Below are 21972 nucleotides of genomic sequence, written 5' to 3'. Positions count from 1 at the left end.
ATACACTGGAACCATACTCTAGTTGGGGTCTTACCAGAGACTTATATGCACTCTCCTTTACATCCTTACTACAACCCCTAAACACCCTCATAACCGTGTGCAGAGATCGGGACCCTTTATTTACAATCCCATTTATGTGATTACCCCAGTGAAGATCTTTCCTTATATTAACACCTAGATACTTACAATGATCCCCAAAAGGAACTTTCACCCCATCAACGCAGTAATTAAAACTGAGAGGACTTTTCCTATTTGTGAAACTCACAACCTGACTTTTAGCCCCGTTTATCAACATTCCATTGCCTGCTGTCCATCTCACAATATTTTCGAGGTCACGTTGCAGTTGCTCACAATCTTGTAACTTATTTATCACTCTATAGAGAATAACATCATCCGCAAAAAGCCTTACCTCCGATTCCACTCCTTTACTCATATCATTTATATATATAAGAAAACAAAGGTCCGATAACACTGCCCTGAGGAACTCCCCTCTCAACTATTACAGGGTCAGACAAAGCTTCACCTACTCTAACTCTCTGAGATCTATTTTCTAGAAATATAGCAACCCATTCAGTCACTCTTTTGTCTAGTCCAATTGCACTCATTTTTGCCAGTAGTCTCCCATGATCCACCCTATCAAATGCTTTAGACATGTCAATCGCGATACAGTCCATTTGACCTCCAGAATCCAAGATATCTGCTATATCTTGCTGGAATCCTACAAGTTGAGCTTCAGTGGAATAACCTTTCCTAAAACCGAATTGCCTTCTATCGAACCAGTTATTAATTTCACAAACATGTCTAATATAATCAGAAAGAATGCCTTCCCAAAGCTTACATACAATGCATGTCAAACTTACTGGCCTGTAATTTTCAGCTTTATGTCTATCACCCTTTCCTTTATACACAGGGGCTACTATAGCAACTCTCCATTCATCTGGTATAGCTCCTTCGGCCAAACAATAATCAAATAAGTACTTCAGATATGGTACTATATCCCAACCCACTGTCTTTAGTATATCCCCAGAAATCTGATCAATTCCAGCCGCTTTTCTAGTTTTCAACTTTTGTATCTTATTGTAAATGTCATTATTATCATATGTAAATTTTATTACTTCTTTGGCCTTAGTCTCTTCCTCTATCTCGACATTATCCTTGTAACCAACAATCCTGACATACTGCTGACTGAATACTTCTGCCTTTTGAAGATCCTCACATACACACTCCCCTTGTTCATTAATTATTCCTGGAATGTCCTTCTTGGAACCCGTTTCTGCCTTAAAATACCTAAACATACCCTTCCATTTTTCACTAAAATTTGTATGACTGCCAATTATGCTTGCCATCATGTTATCCTTAGCTGCCTTCTTTGCTAGATTCAATTTTCTAGTAAGTTCCTTCAATTTCTCCTTGCTTCCACAGCCATTTCTAACTCTATTTCTTTCCAGTCTGCACCTCCTTCTTAGTCTATTTCTCTATTATAATAAGGTGGATCTTTACCATTCCTTACCACCCTTAAAGGTACAAACCTGTTTTCGCATTCCTCAACAATTTCTTTAAACCCATCCCAGAGTCTGTTTACATTTTTATTTACCGTTTTCCACCGATCATAGTTACTTTTTAGAAACTGCCTCATACCTGCTTTATCAGCCATATGGTACTGCCTAACAGTCCTACTTTTAAGACCTTCCTTTCTATCACATTTATTTTTAACTACCACAAAAACAGCTTCATGATCACTAATACCATCTATTACTTCAGTTTCCCTATAGAGCTCATCTGGTTTTATCAGCACCACATCCAAAATATTTTTTCCTCTGGTTGGTTCCATCACTTTCTGAATCAGCTGTCCTTCCCATATTAACTTATTTGCCATTTGTTGGTCATGCTTCCTGTCGTTCTCATTTCCTTCCCAATTGACATCTGGCAAATTCAGATCTCCCGCTACAATCACATTTCTTTCCATGTCGTTTCCCACATAACTGACTATCCTATCAAATAATTCCGAATCCGCATCAGTGCTACCCTTTCCCGATCTGTACACTCCAAATATATCAAGTTGCCTATTATCTTTAGAAATGAGCCTTACACCTAGAATTTCATGTGTCTCATCTTTAACTTTTTCGTAGCTTACAAATTCTTCTTTCACCAGAATGAAAACTCCCCCTCCCACCTTTCCTATCCTATCTCTACGATACACACTCCAGTGCCGTGAGAAAATTTCTGCATCCATTATGTCATTTCTCAGCCATGATTCAACTCCTATTACAATATCTGGTAAATATATATCTATTAAATTACTTAATTCTAATCCTTTCTTTACAATACTTCTACAGTTCAACACTAACAATTTTATGTCATCCCTACTTGATTTCCAGTTCCCTGTTCCCTTATCACCGCTCCCTACGCCATCGCGTTTCCCTGAATGTACCTCCCTATTACCCTTCCAAACAAATTTCCTAACTTATACGTACCACTGCAGTTTAAATGAAGGCCATCCGAGCGCAGATCCCTATCTCCTACCCACCCATTAGGATCTAGAAATTTCACTCCCAGTTTCCCACATACCCACTCCATAGTCTCATTTAAATCCCCAATCACCCTCCAGTCAGTATCCCTCCTACACAGTATTCCACAAACAACTTCAATGACCAAATACATCACACATAAAAGTGTTAGACAAACAAAACACCGAAGCACCGCAACGTAGCAGAAAAAATAGTTGTAAGGCAATAAAGTATGTATCCATATTTTAGTTGCTCATTCGTTTTGTGCCCTAACTCATTCATTAAATGATATATTTATTGGTCCAGGGATCATACTATTTTCCTTTCAACAAACAAGTAATATATTTATTGGTCCAAGGATCATGCTATTTTGCTGTTTGAACTGCCCGCGCTAGTCATATGGACAAAGATAATGACAATTCACAGACATAGCACTCCTATTCGTCAGTGCAAGCCCTGGACCTCAAGAAACAAAAGACGGCACGAGCAGCGGAATACAACATAAAGGAGTCCTGTCTACGGCCCGTAAGTATGTGCATATATTTCTCTACTAACGACGGTATTTCTTAATTTACCACGGATATTTCACTTTATTGGTGTAAAAGCAGTTATTATGTTTCATTTGGGACAAATATTACAGTGACATTTTGCCGATACCTTTGGTCTACATAACCACAATCCCAATAATGCGCCCTCTTTCAAATTCATCCTCCACGTCTCTCAAATAACACTGATCCATTACCTTCGGTTTATAGTGACAACGAGAGCCGCAGGCATATTTTACTAGTAGGTGGTAGTGCACCGAGATATCGATGTGGACCTTGAACCTGAGAGCCTACATGGTTTAAATGCTAATCATTTCTTCAGAACATACTAATGCACATGTCCTGTGAATATGAACTTCCTATCTCTAGTCTTTCAAGGTGTTGTGGTTGTTATGAACGTGAGTGTACATTGCACACACTATGGACACAAAAAATTGCTCGCAGTGGTGATAGAACTGCCATCTCAACTTTTGCTCTCTCTGTGCGCAGTTGAGTTCCCAGTCTGCCTCCCTGCGTCACCCTGCGGTCTCGACTTGCGCCTGGCCTAAGGAAGCTACAGCAAATACAGTAGAGACAATACGCGACACTGAGCGAGATATCGAGGGACAGCTATTGGAGCTCACTCTAGCGGATAGACCTGAACGGTACCGATTCTGTCATAAGAGCACGTGTATTTTTGTGTGAAGTTTTTGGTGTTATTTATGCGTTTTCAGTGAGTTGACATGATTAAATAGTAGCGTGTGTCATTCCTTGATATGTCCTCTCAACATGAGGGGAAAGGTATGTGCTGTGTTTGGCTGCAGTAATTACGAAGTAGAGAAAAATGCGCGGTCGTTCTTCAGGTTCCCTCGTGACAAAAACATGTAAGTAATATTGTGTTTGCATATATATTCTTCCAGTGACAGATTTTTATATTACTTCATAATCTTTTGACCTGCTCGACCCATGTTTTAACGGGCTTAAAATATAATACGCATATTTTATTGTATAGTGCAGCAATTAACCTTCAATACCAATGTGTTGTTGTAGGTGTGATCTGTGGGTTTTGAAATGATAGATAGATAGATAGATAAGAAATGGGTGAGCCCTGTTTTTGCAGAGCTGCACACGTAGGTCTATGAAGACCCTTTGTGCCCCTTGAACGGGTTTGCCTAGTCCAGACCTAGTGCTCCTATAAAGGATACTAGTGTCCGGATTTTGGCGTTCCTGATGTCCTCCATGCTCACAAAATGTGAGCCCAGGTATCGATGTCTAGTGCTTGCAAAAGCCTCGCACTGACATAACACATGCGCGGAGGTCTCCTCCTCCTTGCCGCATCTTCTACACATCGGATCCTGGGTGATTTTCATGATGTGTAGGTGTCTCTGTAAGGTATTGTGGCCTGTTAACAGTCCAACTACCATTCTCATTCTGGTCCTGGTTTTGAAATGTCACAGAAGCGATTTGGATAAAGTGTACAAGAAAGAAGGGACGTTGCGCTTGTATAAGAATTATAAGATCTGTTCAGATCATTTCCAGGCCAGCGACTTTAAAAATCCTCGACTATACAGCCAAGGGTATGTTACATTTTTACTCTAATTGTACGTAAATATTCCTCAAAGCATCACTATCGACAACATTTTCAAACTTTTCTTTCTTTTATCCCTCTTCTCAGATTAAAGCCGGGATTTTATAGATTTTCTTTCTGTTAGTAGGCTTCATGTTAAGAGGAAAATTGTCCAGCTATTAAATGTTAATTCATTGCATCATATGTGTAAGGAATGTGCCGATATTTTTATTGACAAATGTCTTAATGTGATGGTACAATGTTTTTAAATGAGGAAAAAAAGACAAATCCAACAGTAAGATTTCAGGCAGGAATGCTAAAGCTAAAAAAGTAATGCATAAATGAAAGATCAAGCCATTTCACACCTTGTTTATATGTCTAATTTCAGTCTTTGAATAATAACCTTTTAAATAATTCTTCATTAATTTATCCAGAATTGCTTTAGCAACTTCGAAGTTAATATCTCAATACCACTTTCTTTCTAGACGTAATTTATTTATCCATTTCCGTATATACATTTCCATTGATATTTGAATTTAGCGCGATTTGTTCAGGTCAAGTCACTAGGAGCGCCACCGTCGAATTGTCTCCCATTTCAGCAAGGCGAAATCCGTAAGTGTCGTGTATTGTCTCTACTGTATTTGGCACCGAGCTCGATAGCTGCAGTCGCTTAAGTGCGGCCAGTATCCAGTATTCGGGAGATAGTAAGTTCGAACCCCACTGTCGGCAGCTCTGAAGATGGTTTTCCGTGGTTTCCCATTAATTAATTAATTAATTAATTAAGGCCACGGCCGCTTCCTTCCCACTCCTAGCCCTCTCCTGTCCCATCGTCGCCATAAGACCTATCTGTGTCGGTGCGACGTAAAGCAATTAGCAAAAAAAGAACTGTATTTGGCTACAGTTGAAGTCTTGACATTTAAGCGCCGAAAGCAGTAACTACGAAGTATGCTGCGTGTCATAGTTATACCTATTTGCGGCATATCACCCTTTAATACAGGCGGAGTGTTTAATAAAGCAATCATGTAGGGCTAATGCAATTCAATATACATGGACCCATTCCTAAGCTCGTGCTAATAATTTCAGCATTTAAGACAGAACACGTCATTGTCGATAAATATGAGATTTCATAATCACTAACAAAATGAACAGTTTCTGACAATAACCTCGACAAACACACGTGTTCAATACAGAATATAACTGTACAACTAGCCACTGATTAATTTACACACACACACACACAAAAAAAAAACTAACAACGAAATTTCGAGCAACTTTTCTCGTCAGACTCCAACTCTCGTGGGCTAAAAAGGAAGCGAGTAGGTACGTCACAAGCCGCTGACAGGTAGAGGCATGCCCACTAGTGTGTCTCAAAATCCGGGGGGACAATATGGGGAGTGGACAAATATGTAATCATGCACATGCTAAGTGATTGTCCCGTCAAGGACAGATACTACAGCTAGTGTTTCACTAGAAATTATATTTTCAAAAAAGTTTTGCTTGTGTTAATACCATCGTAAAATTCATAACATGAAAAGTTCTGAATCGATTTTATAATATTCAACAGAAGTCAACCTCTTTCTATCAACGAAATGTCCTTACCGCTCACAAACATTCGACACTTGTTTTCACGAACATATTCCCAAATTCCCAGATAGTTCCAAGGACAATATTACAAAACCAGGACTCTCCAGGCTAATCATAAGTCTACATAGAACAGTACTTACTATTAGCGACAACCAAGCCAACTCCTGTATCTGCTGCCTTGGTAATTGCCAGCCTCATGCAGAAGTTACCAACTACCGCGCCCAGTGAATTCATGCCGTTGACTAATGCTGTGGCGGATGTCTGCTTCATGATTCTGGGCTCTCCATTTGGATCACAGAGTTTTTTCCGTATGTCATTCAAGTATATTTCTGAAAATATACAGAAACATTAATTACAGGCATTTCCAAACATTAAATTATTAAAGGTGGTGGTGGTGGTGGTGGTGGTGATGATGATGATGATGATGATGGTTATTGTTTTAAGATGAAGTACAACTGGGTCAACCTTCCTCTATTAACACTAATCAGAGGGAAGAAATGGAAGGGATCCGACATTTCGGAAAACGAAGGTATCTGCCAAAGAAAGACAAGGGTCACGTAGGGCGTGAAAATGAAAGACTCCCTAGGCCTCCATCTGTAAGAACAATAGTTGACCGGGCGAGTTGGCCGTGCGGTTAGGAGCGCGCAGCTGTGAGCTCGTATCCGGGAGATAGTGGGATCGAACCCCACTGTCGGTAGCCCTGAAGATGGTTTTCCGTGGTTTCCCATTTTCACACCAGGCAAATGCTGGGGCTGTACCTTAATTAGGGCCACGGCCGCTTCCTTCCCATTCCCAGGCCTTTCCTGTCCCATCGTCGCCATAAGACCTATCTGTATCGGTGCGACGTAAAGCAAAAAAAAAAAAAAAAAAAAAAATAGTTGACCAAGGGAGGTCGGATAGGATAGAAGAAAGTGAGGAGCCTGGCACAAGCAAGTGGAAGCAATGCCAGAACGCAGGCTAAGGGCCCCATGGTCACCAACCCATGCTCCCACATTAAGACTCCTTGGGACCCCTTTTAGTCGCATCTTACGACAAGCTCGGGATACCGTGGATGTTATTCTAGCGTCGCCGCCGACAGGGGGATGTTATTAAAGAAATTTACATTATATTTCTGTTTGCAATACTAGTTTTCTTTCTTAATGTAGTTTTAACTCATCACTGTGTTGCCATATGGTAACGATGCTTTCACGTGCTTTTCCTGTTGCTGGATGCAAATATTTGTGCTCGTGATACTAACCAGAATGGAGCTACGGATCCGGTCTTTTTTTCTTTTGCTTTACGTCGCATCGACACAAATAGGTCTTATGGCGACGATGGAATAGGAAAGGGCTGGGAGTGGGAAGGAAGCGGCCGTGGCTTTAATTAGGGTACAGCCGCAGCATTTTCCTGGTGTGAAAATGGGAAACAGCGGAAAACCATCTTCAGGGCTGCCGACAGTGGGGTTGGAACCCAATAATTCCTGAATACTAATTCACAGCTGCGCGCCGATAACTGCACGGCCAACACGCTGGGTCTACAGTTCCGTTCAGCGGCAAACGCAAAATTTCTTCAAGGGGTGGGGGTTCATTTTTTAAGACTGGCTATTTAAATGCAAGCAGGATGTTTAAATTGTGCAGGGACAAAACACACATATCTTCATTATAGACTTATGTCTTTCAGCGTTCGTTCTGTAAGCCTCTGTGAATTTACTAAACGCCTCCACAATCCTCTATTTGTAATTAGTTCTGTGGCTTCGTTTAGTTTTATACCTATTATCTATAAATCGTTAGAAAACAAAGTCTAACCATCATCGTCTTGGTCTCCCTCTACTTATCTTACTCTACATGACCGAGTCCATTATTCTCCTAGGTAACCTATCCTTCTCCATTCGCCTCACATTACCCCACTATCGAACCCTGTTTATGCGTCCATCTTCCCTAATAGAGTTAATTCCTCTACTAGACTTTCTCTCCTCATTGCGAGTACACTCCTATCATTGTTCCTACCTGTTATACCAGCAATCATTCTCGCTACTTTCGTATCTATTACTTCTAGTTTAGAACTCAATCCTGAGTCCACCCACCTTTCACTCCTGTACATTAAAGTTGTTCTGAAAACAGACCGGTGTAAAGACAGTTTCGTCCACGAAGTGAGAGATGGCCGAATGCCAGCGCTCGCTGCATTTCGGACATTTTCTTTTTCACACATTCTTACTCCCATGCCGATGGGGGCTGAACTTTGACTTAAAGGGCATCCAACACTTTCCTCTTCACATCCAGACAACATGCCACACTACCAATCACCACAGTAACACGCAATAGTGATTGCATCCCTTCATAGAGTTGGCATCAGAAAGGGCATCCGGCCGTAAAACAGCGCATAATCCACATATGCTACACAATTTGCATCCGCGACCCCACAGGTCGAAAAGAAGAAGAGGAATGTTTTCTTGAACAGGTGCCAACATAGATAGCGCTTTAGGATTGATTTGCTTGGAAGTGTGAACACAGCCCCATTTGGGACAAACTCATACGCAGACGAAGATGTTTTTATTTTTTTTATTAGGGTTGTCTATAGTCGCTTTAACTCAAAAGGCTTATCGTGACTCTTACAGGTGATTACAGAGTAATAATATTGAAATTATCAGGAAAAATATAAATAAATAAATAAATAAATAAATAAATAAATAAATAAATAAATAAATATAATGTTAGTAAATTTATCAGATTTTGGATTGCAAGCCAGTGTCCTTGCGGAAGTTGGCGACTTGATGACTCGGTGCTGGAGAAGCCAATGTCACTTGCATTTCTTTAGGTATGTTATGGTGTTGGCACCAATGGTAATACAGTTGACATTCTGAGATAATGTGCTTGACAGTAAGATAACAGTTACATTTACGGCAGGTGGGAGGTTGTTTCTTTTCTAGGGGATAGTTATGGGTGATATTGGCGTGTCCTGTCCTCAGTCGGGAGATTAAGACTTGTTCATGTCTGGTGATGTTTTGGAAAGGATATATTCCCGTAGATATTTTAATTTTTTGCTACTGGAAGTTTTAAGCCAGTCCATTTTCCATGCTCGTATAGTTCGATTTTGATGTAAGCGATGATATCAGAATGTGGAGTGGCAATTTGAGGGTCGTTGATTGGAAGACTACTTGCCTCTTTTGCTGCTTGATCAGCTGATTCATTGCTTGGTGAGATCTCTGTGAGATGGTATCCACACTAAAATAACATCTTTTTCCTACAATCTTGATCTTGTAGAACGGCATTTGAAGAATTTCTTTAACAAGGAGGTGTGTTGTTGATGGTTTTGTATTGAAGTTAATGCACTTTTTGAATCAGAGAATATTGCTTTTGAAATATGAATCATGGCCTGTAAAGGGCATACAGTTCATTTGAAAAACAGCTTACTCATTTGTATTTCAACGCACAACCATTTCTCTCATTGAATTTTGATCCATCAGTATAAATTGCACTATATAATGATCATCTATTGCAAATTTCATGAAATAACTGTTGGTATTTCGTTGTATCAGTTTGAGCTTTAAGATTGTTGTTCAGTTCCGAGTTAATTGAAGGCAAGCGAGCCTTCCATGGAGGGGTATCTAGGGAGTTGTGCGAAAGTAAAGTGGGTGGAAGGATTAGATTTAGTTCTTCGAGAAGATTGTATATTCTGATAGTAAATGGTTGGGATTGAGATCCAGTGAGTTTTCCTTTATGTCTCTTTGAAAATAAGAGAGATTTTAAGTAGTGGTTACTTGTGCCAGCTATCTTGAGTGCGTATGTCAAACTCAGCTGTTTACGTCTGATTTCAAGCGGTGATTCATTGCCTTCGATCTCCATACTAGCTATTAGGCTGGCTCAATTCGAAGAGCTGAGGGATGGGGATTTGTTTTGCCATAGAAGGCAGTATCTCACGGCTATTTCACTCCATTTGTGCTTAACTTTCACGAAGGCTCGTAACTGTTCTTGAAGGCCTTCACGTTATTATTTTCGGAAGTTGTTTCTAATTTGTTTTTATTCGTATTCTGGAACTTTTCACGAATCTCACCGTGTTGCCTTTTCACTTTCTTTACAGTAGCCCGCAAGCATTTCAGTTTGCACGTTTCAAATTACTGACCTCCCTCCATTTACGAACTACAAGAGTCAGATAATCAGTCTGGGCACTATTGTCTGTTTTTAACACAATAGTGCTACCTACCTCATCCTGATCAGTTGTATCACTGCCGTTGCACACACTAGTAGTTTCTGCAACACCTTTATTTTTTTCATTCATCACAGTTAGGGTGTTAAAAGTTTCATTTCAACTACTTCCTGCCGGGCTGAGTGGCTCAGACGGTTGAGGTGCTGGCCTTCTGACCCCAACTTGGCAGGTTCGATCCTGGCTCAGTCCGGTGGTATTTGAAGGTGTTCAAATACGTCAGCCTCGTGTCGGTAGATTTACTGGCACGTAAAAATAACTCGTGCGGGACAAAATTCCGGCACCTCGGCGTCTCCGAAAACGGTAAAAGTAGTTAGTAGGACGTAAAGCAAATAGCATTATTATCAGCTGCCTCCTTGGTTGGCCGCGTTTCGCTGTTTTGTATTCAGGGTAGGCCTAGTTAGGAAACACTGACTGTACATTTTTTTTTTTTTGAAATTTTAGGTAAACTTTTTGTGATTCTACTTTTACAATCTTCAGCGATAATACTGTAAAACGTGCGCTGCAGACGACAGAGTGGACAGATGGGTGCCAGAGTTTCCGGCCTTCACCCAAAAAGGGATGGATGGGCATATAGTTTATATCAGGGGCACATGAACACCCTGACAGGTGCGCCGACGTCGGGTAATTATTGGGGGCGGGGGGCATGATTAACATGAACACAGCCATGTGAAATGAGGAATAACTATTACTGCAAAAGTTCCTAAATGATGTTGATGATGATTGTTGTTATTGTTTAAAGGGCCTAACATCAAGGTCATCGGCCCCTAATGGTACGAAATGAGACGAAATGGAATGACAAAGTAAAAGTCTCAAATTCTCCACTGACCAGAATTCAAAACGTGAGGACGAAGAACGAATGGATGGACATGAATTTAAAACAATCAGTGGATGCGTCCCGCAATGCTTTACAATCACACAAACTGACGTAAAAGAATAGGATTACTGACCAAGGGACTGCTTCTATAGCATAACACTGAAACGATGATGCTTGTAGTCTAAAGGGGGGTCCAAAATCCAAGTTATCGGCCCCTCATAACGGTACTGATCGCTAGGAATGTAAAACCATGGTATTTGTCATGTTGCGGCACTAGTCAAAAATAGCAGAGACTTGCGGTATTCCACACATTACGTCACTACTCACAGGTTATGAAATTCGACATATAATACAGACCTACGTTTTTCTCACTTTGCGGCGCCATTTACAGGCAACGCAAACCTATGGTGTTCATCACATAAGAGTACTAACCACAGGGACCTTCCCCTATCCCGTGGTGTTCCTCATATAGTGGGTACTAATCACAGGCAAGGCAGAACCATGGTAGCTATCATCCCATGGTCCTGCTCATATGGTGGTACTAATTACAGGTACTGCAAAAGCCGACCGCACGGTGCTCCTGTGTGCTATTAATCACAAACCTATTTGGTACCTAATATAGTGGTACTACGCGCAAGTAAAAACGACCCATGATGCTCTCCGTGTGGTGGTACTAATCACAAGTAGTTTCATGGTTCCAAGACAATCATCCCTTGGTCGCCCCTTTTAGTCGTCTCTTACGACAGGCAGGGGATACCGTGGGTGTATTCTTCGTCGGCGTCCTCCACCCACAGGGGGCTGTGTGTTTGGTCCGCGAGAGGTATTTTATTTCCCTCAAGTCCGCCGGCAAGCCGGTTAGGACCCCACTATCCGCCACCTGGGACGCGCCACGTGGGAGTATCATCTCTCCCCCTGCTACGCCAGCGTAGTAGGTTTGTGGTCCTAAATAATAACAATATTCACAAACAAACAGGAAAAAAGAGGGCGAAAACAGAGCTTGTTTCTCAAATAGGCCTATATCTTTGAACGAGTCTTTTGTACGGAGTTTTCGATACCGGTAATATTCACAAGTAAACAGAAAAATAAACCTTGATTCATAGATACATATATTGAGGGAATGTTTTATGTACGAAGCTATCATAAATAATCATAAGTTAAAAAAATGAGAACTTGCTTCATAAGTACATGTTCTCTCCTGATTTAACGGCTTTCAGCCTCCGGAGGCTACCAAACTCCACGCTTCAAGGGGACTTAACATCTAGGAGGAGAATTTTGTGGGGGGAGGGTGAAATGGGACTCTGCCCCACACCCACGATCATTTTCGGGGGCAGAGAACGCCTTGCCCCTCCCCCTCCAAAGTCAACGCCACTGCACCCTGGTAATCCCAAACAATTGCAATTTACACGATATTGTATGATAACACGATTTTTGTACGTTGAGAACGTTCCAGTCGGTTTTTGTGATAACGATTTAGGGGCTATCTGACGGTGAGAAAGTGGTCTCGGTCTAGAAAGCCAACAATAATGACTGGCAGTCGTGCTGACCACGTGTACCTTGTAATCTGATAACATGCGGGCTGAACAGCGCTCGCTTGGTAAGTCAAGGCCCATCTGGGCTGTAAAACCATGGAAAGTGAGGGGGTGGGGGTGAAAGAGCGAACTATTTTTAATATTTAACATTTTTGGCTGTAGGACAATAATATGATGACGATTATTGTTTTAAGAGGAAGTACAACTTGACAACCATCCTCTATTAACACTAATCAGAGGGAAAAATTGTGGAAGGGGTCCGATTCTTCAAAAAGTGAAGGTATCAGCTAAAGAAAGGCAAGGGCCACGAAGGACGTGGAAATGAAAGACTCACTAGACCTCGATACTTAATACCGACGGGGTCGGAAAAGAACAAGAGTTGACCAAGGGAGGTCGGGTAGGATAGATGAAAGTGAGGAGCCTGGCACAAGCAAGTGGAAGCAATGCCAAACCGCACTCCCGAGTTAAGAGTCGCTGGGGCCCCTTTTAGTTGGAACAATAATAAGAAACTAAAGCAATTATCTAGACTATTACATGATGCAGAAGTTATCTCACAGTTATCTCAAACGGCTGTAGGTCACGGCAGAGCTTCTGTGAAAGATTTCTGCTTATCCTAAAGGATAGTCCCGAACGATACATGTGTCTCTCTTTTGACGGGACGGTGTGATGGATAATATGTCGGGAATACACAAACACAGTCCTTATTCCGCATTCGAAGCCGGTCATCAAGAGAAATTTTCGTTTTACGTTTGTGATCAATAGCTACTTAATCGAATGTATTTTCTGCCAATTCAATTGAAGAGAGAAAATTTACTGTAGTATTAACATCCTTGAAGTAGGTACGTTTCTAATTTCTTACGCCTGTTCAGGAAATGCCAAAGGGTACTGGTAAATCTTGGGTAACAATGCACATGTTAATAGAAAATTTAACGAGTGCAAATATTACCCGACTAGTTTAGACATGTTGGAACTATTCATTTTCTAATAACAACTCCCTGGTCTTAATTAAACGCTCCTTCCTCGCCCCTCCCCCCCCACCCCCACCCACCCACCACCACCACCACCACTACTAGAGCACTGTAAATATCTTTTTTACAAGTTCTGCTTATGACATTTTATTGTTCTTTATTACCCGTAACCTGTCTCTAACCAGTTTGTAAGAAAGTGTTCCTTATTTTCAAGAACTTCATAAAAAGTCGAGATAGCTAGCCTACATAAAGATGTATATTCGCAGTGCAACCTTTTGTTCGTATGACACACTTTTAAGGTCCTAATTCGTTTTCGTCTTCGTTGATGCGCATACATTTGTTAGCTATGTTTAAAGTTCCGAGAATTCCAAATGACAGCCCAGTAATATTCTTCTTCTTCTTCTTCTTCTTGATGGTTATGGGCTCCGAAATTTTTGCGCAGTAAAAAGCCGAATTTATATGAAAAACACTCGCATTATGTGTATACGAAGGTCGACACTTCACTTATAAAATTTCATATTCACAGACCTTTACAATATTCACATCGTTATACTGATGACAATAGCCATGACGTGTTATTCCACTTGTATCAACTATAATATGGCTGAACTGATGGGAGCTTTTAACGATTACCGTCGACCAAAATATTACGTACAGTCGAGTTTGGAGGTCATTTATGAAATAACCAACAGGCCTACAGAAATGCCAGTAACTCCATGTTTCTCCTTTCTTCCGTTTGGTCATATAGGTTTGGAATGTTTAATGTAATAATAATATTTTTATGCAGTTGGAACACACCCGTTTTAAACGTTTTTTATAATAATAATAATAATAATAATAATAAATAATGGCTTTACGTCCCACTAACTACTTTTACGGTTTACGGAGTCGCCGAGGTACAGGAATTTAGTCCCGCAGAAATTCTTTTACGTGCCAGTAAATCTGCAGACACGGGGCTGACCTATTTGCTAGTTGCTTTACGTCACACCGACACAGATAGGTTTTATGGCGATGATGGGATAGGAAAGGGCTAGGAGTGGGAAGGAAGAGGCCGTGGTCTTCATTAAGGTACAGCCCCAGCATTTTCCTGGTGTGAAAATGGGAAACCACGGTAAACCATCTTCAGGGCTGCCGACAGTGGGGTTCGAACCCACTACCTCCCGGATACAAGCTCACTGCTGCGCGCACGGCCAACTCGTCCGGTTCACACTGACCTAACAGAAATAACTACCAACACTCCAGGGACAGACACATATTTAAAACTAAAAATAGTTACGTCTGAGATAAACATATAAAGTAGCCTATTTAAAGGAAATAGAAACCTTCCGATTTCCTTCTCATTTATCTCGTTTAATTCGTCTCTACTAACATCTTGAACTAAGAGAGAAATCTATAAAAACAATATAATATGTAGCACCAAAAGCTCTTTAGCTCGTTTCTGCTCCCACCGAAAATAACTATGGTAAATTCACATTTAAAATGCAATATTACGTAAGAAAGTAAGCTCGTTAGTTCATCCGATTTTTTTTGACGAACATATGCTACTTCGAATACAAAGTAAAACACCTTCGTGTTCTCATACCGAAGTGGTGCAGCTCTTTTCAGGTACACTCCCATTGCAGGTGAGTTGCATGTACCAATTTAACCACGTACTAGTCCTCTACCAAATCTTACATTTCTGAGAGTACCGGGAATCGAACCCGGACATCATACGACGGCAACTACGCTAAGGAGGTGGACAAAATAAACTCGTGTCCTCATCCCGAGGTAGTTCAGCTCTTCAGGCACATTCCCAATGTAAGTGAGCTACGTGTACAATTGTACTCGCATACCAGCCGTCCTAAAACCAAACCAAACACCATGGCGCAACAGCTCTGAAGGGCCATGGTCTACTAAACGACCGCTGATTAGTCCGAAGGCCTGCAGATTACGAGGTGTCATGTGGCCGGCACGACGAATCCTCTCGGTCGTTATTCTTGGCTTTCTAGACCGGGTCCGCTATCTCACCATCTGATAGCTCATCAATTATACTCACGCAGGCTGAGTGGACCTCGATCCAGGTAAAAATGCCTCACCTGACCGAGTATCGAACCCGGGGTCTCCGAATAGAAGGCAGACACGCTACCCCTACACCGCGGGACCAGCTGCCAGTCATCCCGCCAATCTAAAATTTCTGGCAGTGTCGGGAATCGAACCCAGATCTTCGAGGACGGCACCTAATGGCGCCAACTGTTACACTATGGAGGAGGACAAACTCGTGTGCTTGTCCTGAGGTGGTGCAGCTCTTTCTAGGCACACACCCAATTGAGATGCAGGCCTACCACTTTAACCACTTACCGGGCCTCCTGCCAAAAGTTTCCGACGGTACAGGGAATCGAACCCGAATTCCTAAGAAGGGCAGCTAAAAATGATACTCATTGTACTCCGGAGGTAGTAGAAGATAAACCCGTGTCCTCATCCCGAGGTGGTGGAGCTCTTCAGGCACATTCCCAATAGGTGTGATTTAAGTGTACTTATTGTACTCACATACCAGCCATCCTAAAACCACATCACTTGAAATTGTTTGCAGTATAGTCTGCCAGGCGTAGGTAGCAAAGAGTTACTAGATAAAGCCAGCAGTTCAGTAAATCATCCTTGGTCTAGAATTCTGCTATCACAGCTAGTGGAGTATCTATATGGTGAAGGTGGCCCATTTCTGATAGTGGTCTCTCGAGCGTATGTCATGGTCGCTGTTTCTCCCTCGGCGCAGGGATTTTTCAAAGTGAAAGGAATTGATGGATTTCTTTTAAAGAATGATTCAGAAATTAGGGTTCTTTTGCTTAATTTCATTTTCTTAGCTTTCGAAATTTCATTAAGCATTTTTCTAAATAAAATCATTTAAGAATGTTCTTCCATAACTTGACGCATTATGAGAAAAATTCAAACTATATTGGGAATTACTGCCAGTGTGGAGACAATATTTTCCTTGACAGCCAATAAAAGATAAAAAAAATAAAAAAGAATAATTCTAGTACGAGTCAACGTGGATATAAGTGAATAAAAATAATGCCGTTGTGATAGTATTACAAACGACGCGAAAGTATCATTCAGGTATAAACTGTAGACTCAGGATAAGGCCAATCAACGAGCCATATAGCCTATGTGCAGAATCAGAGACTTACTCAATAATGTAAGTACATTCTTAAAAGTAATCTGTCTGTCTGTTAGGTCACCAGCCCAGAGGCTGGTTGGATCCTCAAATAGCACCACCAAAGGTTATGCGGTTATAAGGAAACCGCAAAAACCAATGGCAGCACCAAAATGAGGCGTACTAGGCAAGCCGAGGAGTGAGGTAGTTCGCCATTGCTTTCCTCACTGGGTCAGAAAGTGCTATTGCAGCACGACTGACTATGAGCAACTCCTTTCATAACACTCAGATGCACTAATCGTGCTCTGAATGACATTACTCAGCACCACCCATACCCCAGCAGCTTCTATATTGTCACAGCCATGGATGAGACTGGGACTTCGGTGGAAGCTACACTTTACTCTGGCCTGTGCCAAGAGATGGATACAAAAGTACTGTATCCATCAAGAAATGGCAGCAGGCAAAAAGGTAATCTATATATATAAAATAAGAGTTTTGTCTGCACATTGCTCAGAATTTGAAAAGTGGTATTTCTGTATCGATCATGTCCACAGTAACAAGAAAATGCAGTTTTTACTTTTCCGTAATTTCTGTCTGTCTGTCTGTCTGTCTGTACACGCATCACGAGGAAACGGCTGAAGAGAATTTAATAAAAATCGGTATGTAAAGTCGGGGGGCGAGCCGCTACAATCTAGGCTATAAATAATTTTATTCACGCTGAGTGAAATGGTAGTTTAGGGGAAGGCCTAAAATTCAATTCTCAAATATTTATATTATTAGTGGTCATATCGATGAATACTACATAACTAAAGTTAAATAGAATTACATCTCTGATCATTTACGTCTTAAGCATTTTTACCGTACCGGCCATGATAACACAGATATTCATGAATTTGGATTTTGTTGCTAAGTCCATATCAACGCCGAGCCCCGACAAAATGGGTAAACAGAATTTAATGAAAATCGGTGCATAGAGTCGGGGAATAAGAAACTACAGTTTAAACTATAAACAATGTTATTCACCCTGGGTGAAATGGTAGTTTAGAGGAAGGCACCTAAAATTTAATTTTTAATTACCTATGTTCTTCGTCCTATGGAAAAGTACTACATAACAGAAGTTATAGAGAGTACAATTTCCGATCATTTATGTTTTATTCAGTTTTACCGCACCGACTATGATAAGAGTGGTATTTCAGAACCGGAAGACAATTAATAATGTGAAGGCCTACAATATCGAAAGCACGTAACATTGATCAACAATAACATTACACTGGCCGTTGTTTGTTGTAATGTTCTTTGCCTCTTATGCTGACATTCAACTCCGATAGATGGGATTACTGCTGCGTACCGAGTATAACAGGCTAACTGAATATTGGCGGGAAATAGCTGAGGAGTTAGATAACTTTCTTCTTTAGCATGCTATTCCTCTGGTTCATACATTTTCTGATAGTGCTGGTACGTAACCCACTGGTTCATCTTAGTATGCCAGCTATTCGATACCTACTCTGACGCGCTGTTTTGAATGAGCAGTGTGCGCACTTAAGTCAGAGGCTCGGTTAGTAGTAGTAGTAGTAGTAGTAGTAGTAGTAGTAGTAGTAGTAGTATGAACTGGTCTAGAATTACAATTTAGCCCTGTTCCAAATTAAAGTACCACGATTCACTAAATAACTCAAAATTCAACCCTGAAATGAGCCGTTTCTTAAGAAAAGCTTCTTCCTCTTCACGTTTATTAAATCTACATTAATTTTATTCCAAATTAGCAGCGAAGATGTGGTTTCTTCTCTGGCTTGGAGGAAAAATTGCCTCCACGTCAGATAGTTCTTTCCCCTGCCAGTGTAGTGAATTGAGATTTTCCGACTAATCGGGTACTCCCAGGAAACAGATAAGTAAACGGGCATAGTTTTTGCCCCGGGACTATCCACTATTCGAATCTCCCCGGCGAAAAAGAGACGAAGATTGTTCACGGATCACGGATGTCTGCGTTTTGGTCATTCGAGCTCTGTAGCTTTGGACTTTCAGTTCGGCAGCATAGTGCTGTTCGTTAAAAGTGAGAAAATGTGTGGTTTTTCATTTGATCGAGTATTTCATATGAAAGCATTGCTTTGAATCGCGCCATTCCTACTGACGTCATTGTAATGACCCATGCTCATTTCAGTTGGGAAAACCACTAAGAGAGTCTTTCCGAGAATCTATAAAGGCACGCGGAGAGTGTCTACCATCATAATGAAAACTCCCCAACCTGATTGTGACTGACGGTAGGCAAGCTGGCCTACCATTACAATGAAAATCCCCTAACCCAGTCTTCATACGAGAAAAGTCGTTGGTGACTTCCCCGTCGTGTTTCTACGGCAACGTTAAGAGCTATGCAACTTAATACAATCTTGCTCACAACGTTTACACTACCTAACCTAGAATTCTGTATACAATATAGAATTCCGTAGCGAAGCACGGGTACATAAGCTAGTTTAACAATAAGCTTGGGTATCACGCTAATAATATGAGCAATGTTCACGACCTTATTATTATTATTATTATTATTATTATTATTATTATTATTATTATTATTATTATTATTATTATTATTATTATTATTATTATAGATCAATGAAATTGTTGAGTACATCGAAACGCCTCGGAATGCCTGCGTCTTCGGAGAGACAAGGTCTCGGTTTGCTCTGAGGTTTCCAAGAGAATGAGTTTTTGGTTCAAAAAAACCAAACCCAAACCCCATGGCGCAACAGCCCTGAAGGGCCATAGCCTACCAAGCGACCGCTGCCCAGCCCGAAGGCCTGCAGATTATGAGGTATTGTGTGGTCAGCACAACGAAGCCTCTCGGCCGTTATTCTTGGTTTATACAGTTGCAGGGAGAATTCAATTAGGTGGAAATGTAGTAAACAATTTGGCCTATGCCGACGACTTGGTCTTAATGTAAGATTGTGCTTAGAGCCTGCAGTCTAACATCTTGGAACCTGAAACTAGGTGCGATGAGTATGATATGAAAATTATCCTTTCCAAGACTAAACTGATGTCAGTCGGTAATAAACCCCAGAGAACTGAATGCCAGTTTGGGAATACAAAGCTGGAACAGGTAGATCATTTCAAGTACTTAGGATGTGCATTCTCACGGAATGGTAGTATTGTAAGTGAGATTGGATCAAGGTGCAGCAAATCTAATGCAGTGAGCTGGCAGTTGCAATCAACAGTATTCTGTAAGAACGTAGTCAGTTCCCGGACAAAAACCTATCTTTACAAAGGTCTGTTTTCACACCAGCTTTGCTTTGCGGGAGTGAACTCTGGGTGGACTCAGGATATCTTATTCGTAAGTTAGAAGTAACAGACATGAAAGTAGCGAGAATAACCGCTGGTGCAAACAGGTGGGAACAATGGATGGAGGGTACTTGGAATGAGCATACACGGTCTAATTTAGAAATTAACTCGATTGATGAGGCTGTACGCATGAGCCGACTCCGATGGTGGGGTCAAGTCAGGTGAATTGGGGAGGTTAGATTACCTAGGAGAACAATGGACTCGGTCATGGAGCCTAAGAGAATTAGAGGGAGACTACGACGACCATGGTTAGACTCAGTTTCTAGTGATTTATAAAGATAAGAGATATAGAACTAAATGACGCTTCGGAGTTAGTTACAAATAGAGGACTGTGGCGGAGTTCAGTAAAATCATGCAGACTGGACGCTGCATCTTCTATAATGAAGATGTATGTTATTGTTATTATTATTATTATTATTATTATTATTATTATTATTATTTAAATTTCCCAATGCCACGCCGGCCTGCCTAAGGAAGAGTCAACAAATTAAGTACGGTACATCGAACGAGGGATCTTCCTTCCCGAGACCTGGCAACACTTGTTGTAGTTGGAGCATGGTAGATTTGTCGGCAGTTGGATGATACGTAATGGATCAGTCCCTCCCAACACTAATCTTACGTGTAAGTATGCAGGTACCTTCTAGAGCAGTAGTATTCAAACTTTTTGGTTGGCGTACTCCCAAAATCCAATTATCTTCGTATCCCTAAAGTACGAGTATATTGCGATTGTACTGTACCAGAAATAACAAATTACTGTTTCTGTATGCCAAATAATGAAAATAAAAATCCACAACCTGTTTCTAGTTATCCGATCGGGTCAGGAATGCTAACAAGGAAATGCACTTTTTCCTTTTCCGTAATTTCTGTCTGTCTGTCTGTCTGTACACGCATCACGAGAAAATGGCTGAAGAGAATTTAATGAAAATCGGTATGTAAAGTCGGGGAATGATCCACTACAGTCTAGGTTATAAATAATTTTATTCACGCTGAATGAAATGGTAGTTTACGGTAAGGCCTAAAATTTAATTCTCAAATATTTATGTTATTACTGGTCCCATCGATAAATACTGCATTACTAAAGTTATATACAATTTCCGATCATTTATATCTTATACATTTTTCCGTACGGGCTGTGATAACAGATATATTAATGAATATGCATTTTTCTTGCTAAGTCCATATCAACGCCGAGCGACGAGAAAATGGGTAAACAGAATGTAATGAAAGTCGGTATATAGAGTCGGAGAATAAGGAACTACAGTCTAAGCTATAAACAATTGTATTCACCCTGGATGAAATGGTAGTTTAGGGGAAGGCACCTAAAATTTAATTAAATAGGTCTACCTATGTTATTGGTCCTATCAAAAAGTACTAGGCCTACATAACAGAATTTATAGAGAATACAATAATAATCACCACCACCACCACTCCCCAATAATAACAATAATATATTGTGAAGACCTATATATCGTCGGTGGGCAGAGGAAACCTCGTAACTCCTTCGGAGTAAAATTTACAGTAGAAGCCCAATTCTGAGCGGTGAGCGGTGTTCCTGCCATTCTTAGTGCTTAATGATACATACAGACAGACAGACAGAAAATACGGAAAAGGAAAAAGTGCATTTCCTTGTTACTATGAACATGACCGATACAGAAGTATGTGTAAGCATGCAGGTATATTCTAGAGCAGTGGTATTCAAACATTTTGGTTGGCGTACTCCCGAAATCCAATTGTCTTCTGTTCCCTTCTCAGGCAACGCGGCAAGCCTTAATAAGACAGGTGAAGAAAGGCGGTTTTCTCATGAGTTTTCATTGCCTAGCACCGATATACCTACGTGTATTAT

At 40.9% G+C, this 21972-nt stretch overlaps 1 protein-coding gene across 1 annotated transcript in view; it reads right to left on the bottom strand.

Moving 5' to 3' along the window:
- The window catches only part of LOC136874127 (uncharacterized oxidoreductase YjmC), a 205722-nt gene that overhangs the window by 97297 nt on the left and 86453 nt on the right, over positions 1–21972 (bottom strand). The window contains exon 3 of the mRNA XM_067147686.2: positions 6323–6511. Within this exon, the coding sequence (XP_067003787.2) occupies positions 6323–6511 (189 nt within the window). The remainder of the gene's footprint in view (positions 1–6322; positions 6512–21972) is intronic.

The sequence above is a fragment of the Anabrus simplex genome, chromosome 5, assembly GCF_040414725.1.
Source record: "Anabrus simplex isolate iqAnaSimp1 chromosome 5, ASM4041472v1, whole genome shotgun sequence".
NCBI lineage: Eukaryota > Metazoa > Arthropoda > Insecta > Orthoptera > Tettigoniidae > Anabrus > Anabrus simplex.
The sequence above is the reverse complement of the archived record's forward strand: the minus strand, read 5'-3'. Positions and strand labels throughout refer to the sequence as shown.